Here is a 17,203-nt window from a genome sequence, read left to right as displayed (position 1 = left end):
GAAAATAAGCATGTAAAATCTAAAATGTATTATAGTGACTAGAACCACACTGCTAATTTTGCAGTTCAAATAAGTCTACAGATGAAGAGATTTTAAAATAAAACAAAATGCAGCTAGCATGCACATGACCTGGAGAAACCCGAGAATAAAATTGTAAGACAAGAACCTAAAGTTTCTTTAGTACGTATTAAGGATTGTCACCTGGGTAGGTAGCACCACATTCCACAAAAGTTGCCAACAGAAGGGTCTCCAACAGACTTCCCTATTAACCTAAATCTTCATGAACCAAGGTAGAGACGTGTGTGTTTTAGGCGCATTTTTCTGTTAAACTGTCTAGTTTCCCAGAAAATTTGAAGTTTTTACACACAGCACCCCCATGAAACATGATTAACTCATTTTTAACCTTAAATTTTACTTTAACCTTAACCAGTTGCCGACCGCCGCACGCCGATGTACGTCGGCAGAATGGCACGGGCAGGCATAAGGGCTTACATGTACGTCCCTTGCCTCCCGTGGGTCGGGGGCCCGATCGGGCCACCGCCCGGTGCCTGTGGCGGTCGGTTTTCGTCCGGGAGCGATCCGGGACGAGGGGGCGGCCATTCATTCATGGCCACCCCCTCGCGATCGCTCCCGACGAATAGAAATCCCCCGTGACATCACTTCCTCTCCTGTAATGTAAACACAGGAGAGGAAGTGATGTATTCTCTCCTCCGTGTCGGTATTTTTCGTTCCGACACCGAGGAGAGAGGATCGGTGAGTTGCACCAACACTCTACACACACAGTAGAACATGCCAGGCACACTCACACCCCCCCTTTACCCCCCGATCACCCCCCCAATTACCCCTGCCCCCCAGTCACAGTGACACCAATGTCATTTTTTTTTTTTTGCATTGGTGTCATTTGTGACTGTAATAACTGTTAGGGCAGTTAGAGTTAGCCCCCTTTAGTTCTAATGTACCCCCCTAACCCCCCCAATAAAGGTTTAACCCCGTGATCACCCCCCGTCGCCAGTGTCACTAAGGCTGGGTTCACATTGCAGCGGTTTATGAGAACGAATGTGATTCGCACCGCACTGCAGTGCAAATCACATCCGATCTCTGTGTGATTCGAGTTCAGCCATTCGCCGCACCCGCCACACCCGCCGCAAATTCGCACGGGACCCTTTTTTTGGCCCGCAGCAGAATCGGATCGCATGGGTGTTCACACCATGCGATCCGAGTTTGCAGATCGCACTGCGATATGCGAACTGATCTGGGGGTGTCAGTAACATTTCACTGACACTCCCAGCAGTTCGCATAGGGCAGTGTGAACTGCCGCCGGGAGGCATGCGATGCGGGAACCCGCCGCGGATTCGCGGCGTTTCCGCATCGCTCCAGTGTGAACCCAGCCTAATAAGCGATCATTTTTCTGATCGCCGTATTAGTGTCACAGGTGACGCTAGTTAGGCAGGTAGGTATTTAGGTTCGCCGCAGCTTTTTATAGCGCCAGGGACCCCCATATACTACCGCATAAAGCCCCCTGATTGCCCCCTAGTTAACCCTTTCACCAGTGATCACCATATAACTGTTACAGGTGACGCTGGTTGGTTAGTTATTTTTTTATAGTTTCAGGGCACCCGCCATTTATTACCTAATAAAGGTTTAACCCCCTGATCACCCGGCGGGTGTCATTTGTGACTAATAACTGTTAGGGCAGTTAGGGTTAGCCCCCTTTAGTTCTAAGGTACCCCCCTAACCCCCCCAATAAAGGTTTAACCCCGTGATCACCCCCCGTCGCCAGTGTCACTAAGGCTGGGTTCACATTGCAGCGGTTTATGAGAACGGATGTGATTCGCACCGCACTGCAGTGCAAATCACATCCGATCTCTGTGCGATTCGAGTTCAGCCATTCGCCGCACCCGCCGCAAATTCGCACGGGACCCTTTTTTTGGCCCGCAGCAGAATCGGATCACATGGGTGTTCACACCATGCGATCCGAGTTTGCAGATCGCACTGCGATATGCGAACTGATCTGGGGTTGTCAGTAACATTTCACTGACACTCCCAGCAGTTCGCATAGGGCAGTGTGAACTGCCGCCGGGAGGCATGCGATGCGGGAACCCGCCGCGGATTCGCGGCGTTTCCGCATCGCTCCAGTGTGAACCCAGCCTAATAAGCGATCATTTTTCTGATCGCCGTATTAGTGTCACAGGTGACGCTAGTTAGGCAGGTAGGTATTTAGGTTCGCCGCAGCTTTTTATAGCGCCAGGGACCCCCATATACTACCGCATAAAGCCCCCTGATTGCCCCCTAGTTAACCCTTTCACCAGTGATCACCATATAACTGTTACAGGTGACGCTGGTTGGTTAGTTATTTTTTTATAGTTTCAGGGCACCCGCCATTTATTACCTAATAAAGGTTTAACCCCCTGATCACCCGGCGGGTGTCATTTGTGACTAATAACTGTTAGGGCAGTTAGGGTTAGCCCCCTTTAGTTCTAAGGTACCCCCCTAACCCCCCCAATAAAGGTTTAACCCCGTGATCACCCCCCGTCGCCAGTGTCACTAAGGCTGGGTTCACATTGCAGCGGTTTATGAGAACGGATGTGATTCGCACCGCACTGCAGTGCAAATCACATCCGATCTCTGTGCCATTCGAGTTCAGCCATTCGCCGCACCCGCCACACCCGCCGCACATTCGCACGGGACCCTTTTTTTGGCCCGCAGCAGAATCGGATCGCATGGGTGTTCACACCATGCGATCCGAGTTTGCAGATCGCACTGCGATATGCGAACTGATCTGGGGGTGTCAGTAACATTTCACTGACACTCCCAGCAGTTCGCATAGGGCAGTGTGAACTGCCGCCGGGAGGCATGCGATGCGGGAACCCGCCGCGCATTCGTGGCGTTCCCGCATCGCTCCAGTGTGAACCCAGCCTAATAAGCGATCGTTTTTCTGATCGCTGTATTAGTGTCACAGGTGACGCTAGTTAGGCAGGTAGGTATTTAGGTTCGCTGCAGCTTTTTATAGCGCCAGGGACCCCCATATACTACCACATAAAGCCCCCCGATTGCCCCCTAGTTAACCCTTTCACCAGTGATCACCATATAACTGTTACAGGTGACGCTGGTTGGTTAGTTATTTTTTTATAGTTTCAGGGCACCCGCCATTTATTACCTAGTCTCACTAGTGTACCCCTAAATTTAGGGGTGTCTACTTTCCAAAATGGGGTCATTTGGGGGGGGGTTTGTGCCATCTTGGCATTTTATGGCCTTCAAAACTGTAACGCCCTTAGAAAGCCTGAAGGCGGTGCTTGGTTTTCGGGGCCCCGTACGCGGCTAGGCTCCCAAAAAGTCCCACATATGTGGTATCCCCGTACTCAGGAGAAGCAGCAGAATTTATTTTGGGGTGTCATTTCACATATGCCCATGGCATGCGTGAGCAATATATCATTTAGTGACAACTTTGTGAAAAAAAAAAAAAAAAAAGTTTGTAATTTTCCCGCAACTTGTGGCAAAATATAAAATATTCCATGGACTCAACATGCCTCTCAGCAAATAGCTTGGGGTGTCTACTTTCTAAAATGGGGTCATTTGTGGGGGTTTTGTGCCATCTTGGCATTTTATGGCCTTCAAAACTGTAATAGGTAGTGAGAAGTGAACTCAAAAATTTACGCCCTTAGAAAGCCTGAAGGCGGTGCTTGGTTTTCGGGGCCCCGTACGCGGCTAGGCTCCCAAAAAGTCCCACATATGTGGTATCCCCGTACTCAGGAGAAGCAGCAGAATTTATTTTGGGGTGTCATTTCACATATGCCCATGGCATGCATGAGCAATATATCATTTAGTGACAACTTTGTGAAAAAAAAAAAAAAAAAAAAAAAAGTTTGTAATTTTCCCGCAACTTGTGGCAAAATATAAAATATTCCATGAACTCAACATGCCTCTCAGCAAATAGCTTGGGGTGTCTACTTTCTAAAATGGGGTCATTTGTGGGGGTTTTGTGCCATCTTGGCATTTTATGGCCTTCAAAACTGTAATAGGTAGTGAGAAGTGAACTCAAAAATTTACGCCCTTAGAAAGCCTGAAGGCGGTGCTTGGTTTTCGGGGCCCCGTACGCGGCTAGGCTCCCAAAAAGTCCCACATATGTGGTATCCCCGTACTCAGGAGAAGCAGCAGAATTTATTTTGGGGTGTCATTTCACATACGCCCATAGCATGTGTGAGCAATATATCATTTAGTGACAACTTTGTGTAAAAAAAAAAAAAAATTATTTTTTTTGTCATTATTCAATCGCTTGAGGCAAAAAAATAAAATATTCAATGGGCTCAACATGCCTCTTATCAATTTCCTTAGGGGGTCTACTTTCCAAAATGGGGTCATTTGGGGGGGTTTTGTACTGCCCTGCCATTTTAGCACCTCAAGAAATGAGATAGGCAGTCGTAAACTAAAAGCTGCGTAAATTCCAGAAAACGTACCTTAGTTTGTAGATGTGTCAACTTTTGCGCAAACCAATAAATATACAATTATTGACTTTTTTTTTACCAAAGACATGTGGCTGAATACATTTTGGCCTAAATGTATGACTAAAATTGAGTTTATTGGATTTTTCTAATAACAAAAAGTAGAAAATATCATTTTTTTTCAAAATTTGCGGTCTTTTTACGTTTATATCGCAAAAAATAAAAATCGCAGAGGCAATCAAATACCATCAAAAGAAAGCTCTATTTGTGGGAAGAAAAGGACGTAAATTTTGTTTGGGTACAACATTGCATGACCGCGCAATTACCAGTTAAAGCAGCGCAGTGCCAAAGTGTAAAAAGACCTCTGGTCATTTACCAGCAAAATGGTCCGGTCTGAAAGTGGTTAAATTGTTTAATTTTCCATACTGCAAACTGACTTGCTTGGTGGGATTTCTCCTTGTGCGCCTGGAAAGCACCTCTCCTTTCACTTCAATGTGAAATCCCGAGGGATTTCCCACCTGAACGGTACGTTGGCAAGATGTCAAAGTCCTGCAAGCAGCTTTGAGGCATTTTAGGAGTATACACCGTTCCTAAAGCATCCCTGCCCATTGAAATCAATGGACATTGGCACTTTTAACTCTTTTTCGGCCGCTAGCGGGGAGTCAAAAGCTTCTTTGAGGCACTTTATGAGCGGTGTATACACTGCTCCTAAAGTGCCCCTGCCCATTGAAATCAATGGGCAGGGGCACTTTGCACCCTTTTTCGGCTGCTAGCGGGGATTAAAAACACCCTGCTAGGGGCCGAAAAGCGCTGCTGAAGCGAAGGTAAAGCTTACCGCCAACGCTCAGGCACTGTGAGTGTGAAAGGGCTCTAATTGTTTATAATACATAATAATCCGCTGGAAGAATGAACTATTCTATAATTTATTTAATTTGATTATACACCTGATCTCCATCTAATGCTGTGCACATCTGCAGCAGCTCTTCTTCCCTCCCTCACAGGCTTGGCGAGACCAGTGGGAGACATTGCTGTCAGTCAAAACCTGTGAGCAGAGAGCGGGGGATGGGGCTGAGCATAATCAATGGAACAGTTATCACAACTTACTTAGACACAGTGTGAAGGTGGGAAGCCTGGAAAAACAAAAATGTGCATTGCAAGGATAATCCTCATCTATTTCTGGTCACCCAGATAAAAAAATAAAAAAAAGGGGTGGGGGATATAGGACGACGGGAGAAGGGGGGGGGGGGAAGGATTTGTAGAAAATTAGGCAAACCTCCTTCACTCAGTGTTCCACCTCTTCCCCCATAGGGGTACTGGTCTTAGATTGGTCTAACATAGATCTATACGCTGCAGAAAATGTAAATTTGTGCCAGCAAGACCACTTCTTCAAAAAATTTGTATAGTACCTCTATCAGAATAGAGGATAGCAAACATCTAAGCTTTACAATTACTTTAAAACTGCTCCAATGAATGGACTTTCAAAGAAAATCAAAAATTAATGTTTACCGTTTACCTGTTTTATATGAGTGAAAGTCTCAGAAGAGGCAAATATAGGGGGTTTCTGCTCCTCTTCCTTCTTCCTTTTCTTAGAGCGAGGGACAGCAGCCTTTTCTGTATTTCTCTGAACTCTTTTATTCCTTGGTTTCTTCCTCTCCATTTCAAAATCCGTTCTTGAGAGCAGGTTCTGGTTAATATTAAAACTGACGAGCTCCTTACTCTCTGAGGGGTGCTGAGAGAAGAAAGGCATCAATCAAATCTATTTTAATCAATGCTTAGTACAGTTTTTGTATGAATCAAGTCTTGAAATATTTGCAAAAAAAAGCTGACAAAATATGTCTAATATGGATAATTTATGTGTAGGAAAATGCTGTGTTTCCTGCATAATGTACACTTAGAGTTATTCCATTTAAAAGATTTCCACAGCTGTCCACTATAATGGCTACAAGCATTTTTTTGGCAGGATGCAAAAGGGAGACCTACTCTTTACTGTCCCGTGTTTGGCTTTCTAAGCTGACTAGCAACGGAAATTGCCAATCATGTAGTAAAGGACATATATCTGTACTTACATTTACAATAATAAAAAATTTAAGAAAAAAAGTATAGCAAGTAATAAACCATCCTTAGAATGGAGGTTGACCTGTACTATACTCCAAGTTATGGAATTTACAGAAAATCAAAATTCCTTTAATGGAAATCTTAGTGCACATGACACAGGCTGAGTATTCATAGTCCATTAGACATCCCCAAGCGATGAATGAAAAGGGTGGGCAACAACTAGGCAAGCAGAACTGTGCCAACAGACTCAGCAACACGGATCAACAGACTCAACTTCAGAGTGCAGCTGCAAGAACCTTATGGCCGAAAGCTGCATCTGCAGAAAACTGGACATCCACCTAGTAGAATTTTGAAAAGTATGAACAGAAGACCAAGTGGCGGCCTTATAAAGCTGGGTAACAGAGGCACAATGTTGAAATGCACCATCTTGCAATGGTGGATTTGAGGATGTTCCTTGTGAGATGACTAGGATGAATAGGGAGTTTAGCTTCCTGACAGAAACTACAGCTTTGAGGTAGACTGATGGTTCTGACCATGTACATGGCCCAATAGTCCACACCTGGGATGGTGACAGCAGGGATTGCTGGACAGTGTTTCGCCACCTATAAGATGCTCTTGCTTGTTTTTTTTATCTTCATTATTCCTGGTGTCCCCTTGGTGATTAACCTCTTGTCGATCACCCTATAGCAAAGTTACTGCTACAGGGTGGCCATGCTGTGCGGAATCATGTATATTTACACGTGATTCTGCATTTCGATGTAGGGGGCCTGCTGCACCGATCAGCAGTTACCGGCCACCAGAAGTCCGCCAGCACCCACAGAACGTGGAGCAGAGACACAGGATCACAGCAACCCCCTAGTGGGAAGTGCAGTATATATGCTATAGGGCGGTCCTTAAGTGGTTATTTATAAATCTCCCTTTCTTAGCAAAAAGATAAGAGAATAATGTATTTAGATTGTTGCCTCCTCTCCTTGTTCACTCATAAATAATTTCCGCTGACTATCCTTCATGGGGGGCCTATATGCGCTTTTTTTTTTACTATTAACCAATTGCCGATATACATTGGCAGAATGGCACAACTGGGAAAAACCCCGTGCAGATACGTCCTCTACTTTAAGAGCCGCCAGAGGGCGCACGCTCCGCTGCACAGCAGGGGACCCATTGCGCGTGGCTGGCAGGCGCGATTGAGTGCACGAAAGCCAGCATGGGGATTAGTGTGTGTAAACACACAAATCCCTGTTCAGTCAAGGGAGAGGAGACACATGGTTTGTTTCTACTAGTAGGAACAATGACATGTCACCTCCCTCAGTCAGTCCTATCCCCCTACAGTTAGAACACATCTAGCGAACACACACATTAATGATCGCCTCCCTAGTGTTCACCCCTTCTCTACCAGTGACATTTTTTATTTTTTTTTACCACTTCAGCCAACACTTTAGAGAGACCTAAATCAACTCTGCCGTTCATTGTTCTCTTCTCGTTTCAACATCATTGTAGCAATTATTACTTTAATATGGATGTTTTTTTAAATGAGGGCTACAAACACGCCCACTTACAGTATACAAATGTTTACAAAATTTTATCCCTCCCAGCTCAGTTCCCCCCACCCACGTCCCGCCCTTAGGTCTCTCCAGATATCTAAGGTCTAGCCTTTTTGGCCCTTAGTCGTGCTATGGTTCTTCTACCATCCTATCTGCATATCTTGGTGATTTCTTATATTATACCCAATTTTTCCATCTTTTTTCGAACCCTACTTCTCCTATTTCTCCGCTATACTTTAAGTGCTCTAGATGGTAAATTTGATTAATTTTACGGAACCAACTTTTCAGAGAGGGGCTCTCTGGGTCTTTCCAGTGGTGGGGGATTAAACTCTTTGCTGTGTTTAGGAGACCTGGTATCAATGTTCTCCTATATTGTTTTATGGGCATGCTTACCCCATGGAGCAGACAAACCCTTGGCTCTTCTAGTATTTTGAAGCTGCGATTTCTTCTATTATTGATAGTACTCCTTTCCAGAATACTTTAATTTTAGGGCAAGTCCACCAAATGTGGAACATGGTTCCTATTTCTGTGCACCCCCTCCAGCATAGATTACAGGCCCGCTCTGAAATCGGTGTAATCTGTCTCGGGTTAAATACCACCGTGCCATACACTTGTATTTAATTTTCAATAAATGAATGTCCGATGAGATCGCATGTGGCATCCTTAATATTTTGTACACCTCTGCCTCCGTACTTCCTGTCCCAAACTCTTCTTCCCATTTTCTAATAAAAGGAGGGGCTCCAAATACTTAAAACCATTCAAAATTTTGTATATCTTCGAGATCCCTCTCCTTCCGTCGGTCACTACACACAGCCGCTCTAGTGGGCGCAGGCTGTCTTGCGACCTGATGGGCTGAGGGAGGGATTCCACGAAGTGTTTCAACTGTGCATACCGCCACCAGTTTATAGCTACATTTACACAGTAATCAGTGCATATTTATAGCACTGATCACTGTATAAATGTCAATAATCCCAAACGTGTCAAAAGTGTCCACTCTGTCCATCACAATGTCACAGTACCGCTAAACATCGCAGATCATAGCCATTACTAAAATCTTTCCCATACTTTGTAGACGCTGTAACTTTTGCACAAACCAATCAATAAACCCTTATTGCGATTTTGTTTACCAAAAATATGTAGAATATATATTGGCCTAAACTGATGAAGAAATTTGTTTAAAAACATTTTGGGGGATATTATAGCAAAAAGTAAAAAATTGTTGCTCTTTTTGTTTATAGCCCAAAAACAAAACAAAAAAAAAAAAAAAAACACACGCAGAGGTGATCAAATACCACCAAAAGAAAGCTATTTGTGGGAGAAAAAGGACGCTTGGGTACAGCATTGCATGACCGCGCAATTAATTGCTAAAGCAACACAGTACCAAATTGTAAAAAGTGCTCTGGTCAGGAAGAGTGTAAAATCTTTCCGGGCTGAAGTGGTTAATATATTGAAAACATTTTTTTGTGCAAAACATTTTTTGTTTTTACTCCAATAAGTGTCTCTTGTGGTCCATTTTTTCTGCCCTGATCGCACGCTTACATTTCTTATTGCATTCTTTGAAGAGTTGCAATGCTGACAATGACCACTTGGCTTTATACTTTTTAAAGGACAGTTGTTTTTTGTTTAATATGCCTTTTTACACTCAAATTTAGCCACCCAGGTTGAATAGGCTCTTTTATACTTATTGTCCATTGGAAGACACTGGCTAATGCCATTAATGAATTCCCTTCTTGCGGAGATTTTTGCTTCTAGAATATCTTCCCATTTAGTGCTTTAACCACCAAAGGGATTTACCCCCTTAATGACCAGGCCAATTTTTACGATACAGCACTGCGTTGCTTTAACTGACAATTGCGCAGTCATGCGACACTGTACCCAAACAAAATAGGTGTTTATATTAGGCCAATAGGTAATCTATAGCTTTGATATAGTAAGATATTTAAGGCTAAAATGGCAGGAGGTTCTGGAACAGAACAGTTATTTGTAAAAACTTTATCTACTGGCTAGATCCCAGCATAGTTTCTTACAGGGGTGAAAATCTTTTCTGGATTTAGCCAATCATTACAGATTGCTCATTCTATTTGTGCATGAACAGGAAAGGTCTTTAGATTTAGTCCCATGGTACCCAAAAGTGCAGGAGACAGGGGAGAATCAAGAACGCCAATATTGAGGCTTTTGTGCACAAAAGTATTAAGTATATCAACATTGGCAAGCATATTGTGTGAAGACATAACAAGTGTATAGGAGGTGAGGGTGGAAAATCTTCTGCAGTTTCTTCTAACACCGCTTCCTGCTCCTCTTCCTTCCCTTATAGGTCTGCTTCTGCTATGGCAGGCATACTGTGATCAAATACAGGTAGAGGCAGTGGAACTAGAGCAGGAACCTGGCATTTTCAAGCCCTGGACAGGGATGGCTGTACTAAAGCCATTATGTGTCCAAGAAATTGTGACATAGTTGTAGAAAACCTGCCCTAGTTAGGTTGGCTGCTTATTGTGAGCCCGAGATGGAGCTAGAATTTAATGTTAAAATAACGTCCTGCATTGGTGCAAGGGAGGCATCATCAGTATGAGTTTAAGTTTTCTGCATGCCTTCAGCAGAGCAAAGCTTCACCTGAGCTTTGGCTCTCTTGTGTCTGGTTTCTGCCATTGCTATGGGTGAGGGTATTAACTTGTGGGGTACTCAGGAAGTAGGGTGCAGAAATAGGGCAAGCATGTACAAGAAGTATGCAACCTGGGTGCACACCAACCTGTAGTGTAGTTCTCGCAGCAAAAAGCTTTATGTGGAAGTGGCAGCAAAGTGTACAACTGTGATGTGAACCTGAAGCATAATTTACAGGCCGTATCCACAGTGTAGGGCTGGGTACGGCTACTGAGGTTTTACTGAAAATGAACTGACCTGGATGAGCCGATTCTTATTGTATTAGAAGAATGTGAGGAGTTGATTGAGGAATTCAAAGTAAAAAAATAAACTAGTAAAGCCGAGCGTGATTTTTCCATAAGGGAGCGGAGGTCCATCACCTTATAACAGTACCAAAAAAAATAGAGGACTCAGAGCGTAGGGTAGGGTAGGGTAACGGGGGTACACAGGGGATGAATCCTTAAAAGCACCAGAGTTCAATCACCTGAAGGTACTAGCCTATAATCCAGGGTCTATGAATATCAAGTCAGTGTCCTATACTCTTTGATTAATATAGGCTGACTCATAGTGATTTCTTATGTGCACTGGCTAACTAAAGAGTACTGCTAGGCTAATCCACAAAATCAATTTCCTCAACATCAGATTACACTGAAAACAGAAAGATGGTGAAACGCAAATCTTAGGTACATATATCTTTTTAAAAATAGCTGCTTGAGAGTAAGCAACTTTAGCTGGAGTATTGTGCTGACAACATGGGTTAAAGTGATTCTAACATTAAAAGGTTTTTTACCCAATGTATTCTCTGCATTAAAGTGATTGTAAGGGTTAGTTTTAAAAAAAACAAAAACATATCATACTTACCTCCACTGTGCAGCTCGTTTTGCACAGAGTGGCCCTGAACCTTTTCTTCTGGGGTCCCCCGGCAGCTCCTCCCACATCAGTTAACCCCCTAGGAGAAGTGCTCTCCCCAAGGGGGTTACCTTGCGGGAGTGCTCCAGAGTCTGTATGATTTGCCCCCCCCCCCCCCATGGTCATTGGATTTGATTGACAACAGCGGGAGCAAATGGCTGAGCAATCAATCTATCCAATCAAGAGCCAGAACCCCAGGCAGAGAGACAGTGCGTCCCCGCTAGGTCAAGTTCCAGGGCTCAGGTAAGTAATATGGGGGGCCGATCACTGCCTGGTGTTTTTTCACCTTAATGCATAAATGCTAAAAGTGAAAAAACATGGAAGTTTACAACCCCCTTAAGGTAAAAAAAAACCTTCCAATACTTGACACCGCCCCAATACTCTTTTGATCTAGTGCTGTGTCACTCTGCAGCACTGCTGTTTTCTCTTCCTGGCCTGAGATTCTGAAAGCAGCAGGAGCCATGTCAGTCAAATCCCATGGGGGGGGGGGTCTTGGCTGAGCCACACTTTGTGTATCTACAGATGCAAACAGCCCAACTCAGGAGCTCTCCTGCATAGGTGCCCGCATAGCACACAGCTTGCTATGGGGGCACCTGCAAGTAGGAGAAATGGACAGTGCTGGCAGGGGACTCGAGAACAGGAAGTAATCTCTGTACAACACCACTACCCAGAGCAGGAAAGTATAACACCTTTTTTTTTATAAAAAAATAAAAATAAAACATTAAATATCACCTAAACACTTAACAGTGGGCATAAATTCATTTTCCATAAATGCTACTTGTTTTAACATAACATTGACCAAACTCACCAGTGCATCTGCTTGCTTTCCAGCAGACTTTACGTCAACAGGACATTCATCCGATTGTAAAGACTCCTCAGACTTCTGTTGCAACATGACAGGCTGTTTCTTGTTTTTGAGCAAATGTTTTAGTAATTCATTGCCAGATTCCAGTTTTCCTGAGGGTCCAGAGGCAGGGTAAGAGCCCGTTTCCATTAAAACTGCACTGTGCAATGTGGCCTCTTCAGTCTTTAGTGACACTGATGAATTTTTCACTTTTGGGTCAGCTTGCTGTGGAGACTGATCTCCTTCTGTATTCTCCAGTTTTATTTCCTGAATGTTACGTTCTACTTTTGAGTGTGCCTGGCCATTCTCTTCTTCCATCCTTGGTTTCTCAAATGCTCCTTTCAGATCTTTAGTGACAAGAGGATCTTCTAATTCAACAGAGTTGCTGTTTGCAGTATTTGGTGTAGATGAACGTATTAGGTCAGCCACGTGTTCTCGATAACTATCATTATTAGGGACAGTAACAGTTGGTGTTGATGCCTCTGAGATACTTGGAGTCAGTGGAGCTGTAGTATCAGACCGCGGTGTTGAGGGTGGAGACTTTAACGAGTCAGCGTCTTCCTCTTTTTTCTTCTTTCGTGGCCTTTTCTTCTTTCCTTTCTCTTCTGGAATGATTTCAGAGTACAACTGTATAAGGGATTGACTTGGACTTTGAAAACCTGTGGCACTTACTGGCCTGTCCTGTCCAATAGAACGTCCACTATCAGCAACAGGTGATGTAGAGGTGACGTTTGGCATAAATGTGGGTTGACAAGATGCTTGGGGAAAGCCGGTTTGAGACTCTTGTCCATAAGGAGAGAGCCCTAATGACCTTTTACCTGAGCTCTGTATAAAAGGTACAGTGGGAGGAGAGTTTCCCATGCTTTGGTGGGGCATAACCTGTCCCATTTGTGCTTGATGTTGTGGAGATTGCTGAAGAGGCTGTGGAACTGACATAAAGTCGTTTGGTAACTCAGAGGCAAAGAAAGGCATCTGTGACAATGGTCTGTTATTTAGGTCTGGACCAACCATGCCTTGCTGTTCTATTTCTATTCTTTGCTTTATTGCTCGCTGACGATCTACCTCTTGCATGAGCTGTATCCTTTGCCGCTCTTGCTGCTCTCTCAGTCTTTCTTTGCGTTCCCTCTCTTGGAAAGTTTCACTGAAGGGGTTGTTGTCATCAAACTCAACCCTCGGTGGAGCATTGGGATTTTCATGAGCAGCAGGCCCTGCTACTTCAGAACTAGTTGGACGTTGCATCCTTGGTGGATGTGCAAGGCTTCTAGGAGCATGGGGAGGTTGCCATCCTGGCATTCTTGGCTGTGAAGGCTGGCCTGGCATCGTTGGTCCTGGTGGGTGTAGTGCTTGTGGAATTTGAAAGTTTGGTTGGTTAATAGGTGGTGGTGGTCCTCCAGTCATGAGTGGTTGCTGTGGTAGAACTCCAGGCATTAGAGGCGCAACTGAAAATTGTTGTTGCTTGTTCCTATACTCCTCAATAAGTTCTGTATGTTCTTTTTGTTGTTTTCGAATCTAGTTAAAGAAAATAATTAAAAACTAGTAGACACAATAGAAATTACAAGGCAAACATACAGCTGGCTAGACAAATGACAGATTACCTAAGTAATGATTTTTGTGACACTCAGCCATTCACTGGAAGCCTTGTATTTTATCAATGAAGACAAGGCTTCCTTTTATTGGCTAAGGTAGACATTGCGGCTTCATTCACCCGCCTCTCCCCCTCAGCCAATCAGAGGAAGTATTATATTCATTGATAAAAATACAAGGAGAGAGATTTACTAAACTGGTGCATACAGAATCTGATGCAGCTGTGCATAGTAACCCAGGGGTGTAGAATTTTTTTCAAAAAGTACTTGTCCAAGGGACTAATTCAGGGTCCCCTTTTACTTGTCCCCGATGACAATCTACTTGTTCTGATAAAAAAAAAATCCCTTTAAACAAAACCATATATAAATAAGGTTTTAAAGTGGTTGTAAACCCACATAGAGGGGGGAAAAAAGATCTGCAAGACAAAAACACAATGAGCTAGTATGCAGTTTTGTAGAGAAGAGGATGGACAGCATTTCTAGCATATAAAAGCCGATTGAAAATCATTTACCGTTTCCAGCTGCTTTTGCACCATGCTCTGCTGCTCAGTAACATGTTTCAGCTGTTCAGCATCCTCCTCTGGAAATTCACGCCCAGCTTTCTTTGCCGTTCTCTGTTTAGCTGAAAGGGCTTTTTTAGATTTTCTATGAGCTCCAATCTGTTCTTCTAGAAATTTCTGCTGAATTTGAAGAAGTTGCTGAGTTTCCTGGAGCCACTCTTCATACTGTTTCTTCTGAGAGTCATCTAAGGTGATACAAAGATATGAAAAAAACCTCTGCCCATTTATGGTACAGCATTAACTTAGAATACGAGTTTTTAATTGGAGACGTGCAGAGACTCTTTAACCAAAAAATATTTGCCCCGTGCTCCTTGTAATTGTTATGAGCAGTGCACAGTACAGGATGTTTTTGAATGGAGCAATATCCAGAGCCGGGATCTAGTACTGATGAAGATGAGACACAAAAAAGCATCCAGTTCTAGCATACAACACCCAATAAGACAGTGCAGTCAGTGGGTGAGATATGTGAATGTATTTTAAAAGCAAACAAGATACTTACTGACAAATCCTGGACCAAAATTTGGAGGATTAGGTCTAATCATTTGTGGTGCTATGTTTCCATCCTGAAAACAAGACAATTTCTTGTTAAAGTACTACACCATGATAAAAATGTAATACAGAAAGATGCTAAATAATTTTATGAATTTCTAAGATGTTGCCTGCAAACCAAAGCTGGCTTGGTCTGGAAAAGTACCTGTGGGACAGAAGGGGGAGCAACGTTCTGAGCTTCCATCAGCGGTGTACCTGGCGCCTGCTGTCCCACAAAGGGAAATCTAAAAGACAGGAATGTATGGTACATGCTTAAATTCAGAAGTTCAACAAAGAAACGTCGGTTTATCATTACAAAGTTAATGGGAATAAAAGAGATACATAAAAGCTACAAACAATTTGGAAATTATTTTTATTGAAGTAAAACACTTGCTCAACACAGGTGCAATATAAAGAACACTCTGCATTCTCTCAAAGAATGCAAAGTGTTCTATAAATGAATAGAGTTCGGCAGTGACATCTCCAAAGGTGCCTTCCTCCCCACCAGTTTTTGCGGTGTTCCTGGGCTCTCCTATTCCTCCAGGAAGCATGCGTCTGCAGTAAACTGCCCAAACATTGACAGCCAGCAGCAGAAGCTCGGTATCTCTGAGAATAATGATGTGGGAACAATAAATCTAGGGCCAGAATTCTTCATTGATGCTAAACTGGTAACATATAAAGGATTTTAAAGTGCTGCCTAGGAATATATGACACTATAGATGATACCATCATAAGGAATATGTGACACTATAGACTCTACTCATCATAAGAAACATACGTAACTGCCCAAAGAAATTCATAAATCTCGGGGCGGAATGGGTTGAAGCGAGGGAAATTACCCTGATCAGACCGATTTAGGACTGTCTTCGCTAAGCTTTTTAATTGCAGAAGTTCTGATCCTTTTTGCCCTAATTGGAGATGAGGGTAGATATTCCCCTAGCCCTCTGACCTTACCACCTCGTTCCAACCCCTACTAACTTCCTATGGTTTCTCTCTCCACCCTGCCCCTGTAAGGATATACACAGTTGTATGTGTTCTGTATATGGTTACTTTGACTTATTCCATAGCTTATAAATGTACTATTAGGCCTCTGCAGGTCTATGTCCGCTTTTCTTATGACCCATTTGGATTGCTATGACTTCCATAAGACCCAACTGTGCTTTGAACCTTTTTACTGTATCTACTGTTTTTGATGGAAACAAAGTACCACTGCTGTCTGTATTGTACTTTGGGTACCAACATTTTTCATGATTTCATGGGCGCACAAATTTAGGGCTTGATAAGTTAGGTATTCATTTACTCCATACAACCTCCTTTTAATAAAACCTGCTGATTGAAAAAGTGTTTACAACATAGAAATTTGTAACTGCCAAAATGTTATTCTACAATGCGGCTGCTTTCAGAAAATATATAAAAAAATATATATGTTGTTTGGGGGTTTAAAGTAGTTTATAGCAAAAATCAGGACTTTAATGTGCATGTGAAAAAAAAAATATATATGTTTAAAGGAAACACTTAATTAAAGCTAGGATTTGTATGCCAAGGTTAAAAACACAAATCACGAGTGTGTCATTTTTATATTAGCATATACAATAGCCATGTGATCATACCTGTTTATGACCATTGGTGACATCCCCATGGTATTCACCATTACTTTGTTGATGCCTTTCAGAGCCACCATTTTTGCTTTCATTATAGGATCAGTGATTGCATCAAAATCTGAAATAACCATTAACAAATGTCAGCATACAGTACAAGTTTTTATATATAACCAATTAATACAATGAATGCAATAAATACATGATTAATTAGTGCATAAGCATTTCAACACTAACGACTAATAAGCAGTACAAAAATAACGTCACAATATCATGATTATATAAGTGTTGATGGCAATTGCAGGTCCTTGCCACACGTGCACTCAGTTGTTGTAAAACCCGCAATCAATTCAGTGGACAAAGGTAAATCCGTCATAATAACTTCAATATGAAAAGAATCAGCCACAAAAAAAAAGTCCCAACATTTTCACACTTAAGCCCGGTTCACATGTACTGAATGTAGGCCGGTTCAGCAGGTCTTCAACTTAAGATTCCACATTTAAACCCCA

At 43.0% G+C, this 17,203-nt stretch overlaps 1 protein-coding gene across 10 annotated transcripts in view; it reads right to left on the bottom strand.

Annotated features, from left to right (window-relative positions):
- KMT2C (lysine methyltransferase 2C) overlaps positions 1 to 17,203 on the bottom strand; it is a 407,832-nt gene that overhangs the window by 41,099 nt on the left and 349,530 nt on the right. For all 10 annotated transcript variants that reach the window (XM_077491169.1, XM_077491171.1, XM_077491174.1 and 7 more), the window contains 6 exons: positions 16,707 to 16,815; positions 15,263 to 15,341; positions 15,068 to 15,131; positions 14,521 to 14,753; positions 12,390 to 13,934; positions 5,953 to 6,168 (listed from right to left, as the gene is read on the bottom strand). In XM_077491169.1, coding sequence (XP_077347295.1) covers positions 5,953 to 6,168; positions 12,390 to 13,934; positions 14,521 to 14,753; positions 15,068 to 15,131; positions 15,263 to 15,341; positions 16,707 to 16,815 — 2,246 coding nt within the window. The remainder of the gene's footprint in view (positions 1 to 5,952; positions 6,169 to 12,389; positions 13,935 to 14,520; positions 14,754 to 15,067; positions 15,132 to 15,262; positions 15,342 to 16,706; positions 16,816 to 17,203) is intronic.

Source organism: Lithobates pipiens, unplaced genomic scaffold (assembly GCF_037356315.1).
Source record: "Lithobates pipiens isolate NorthernLeopardFrog02 unplaced genomic scaffold, aLitPip1_a1.2 Scaffold_19, whole genome shotgun sequence".
Classification (NCBI taxonomy): Eukaryota; Metazoa; Chordata; class Amphibia; order Anura; family Ranidae; genus Lithobates; species Lithobates pipiens.
Note: the sequence above shows the minus strand (reverse complement) of the source record. Positions and strands in the feature narration are given on the sequence as shown.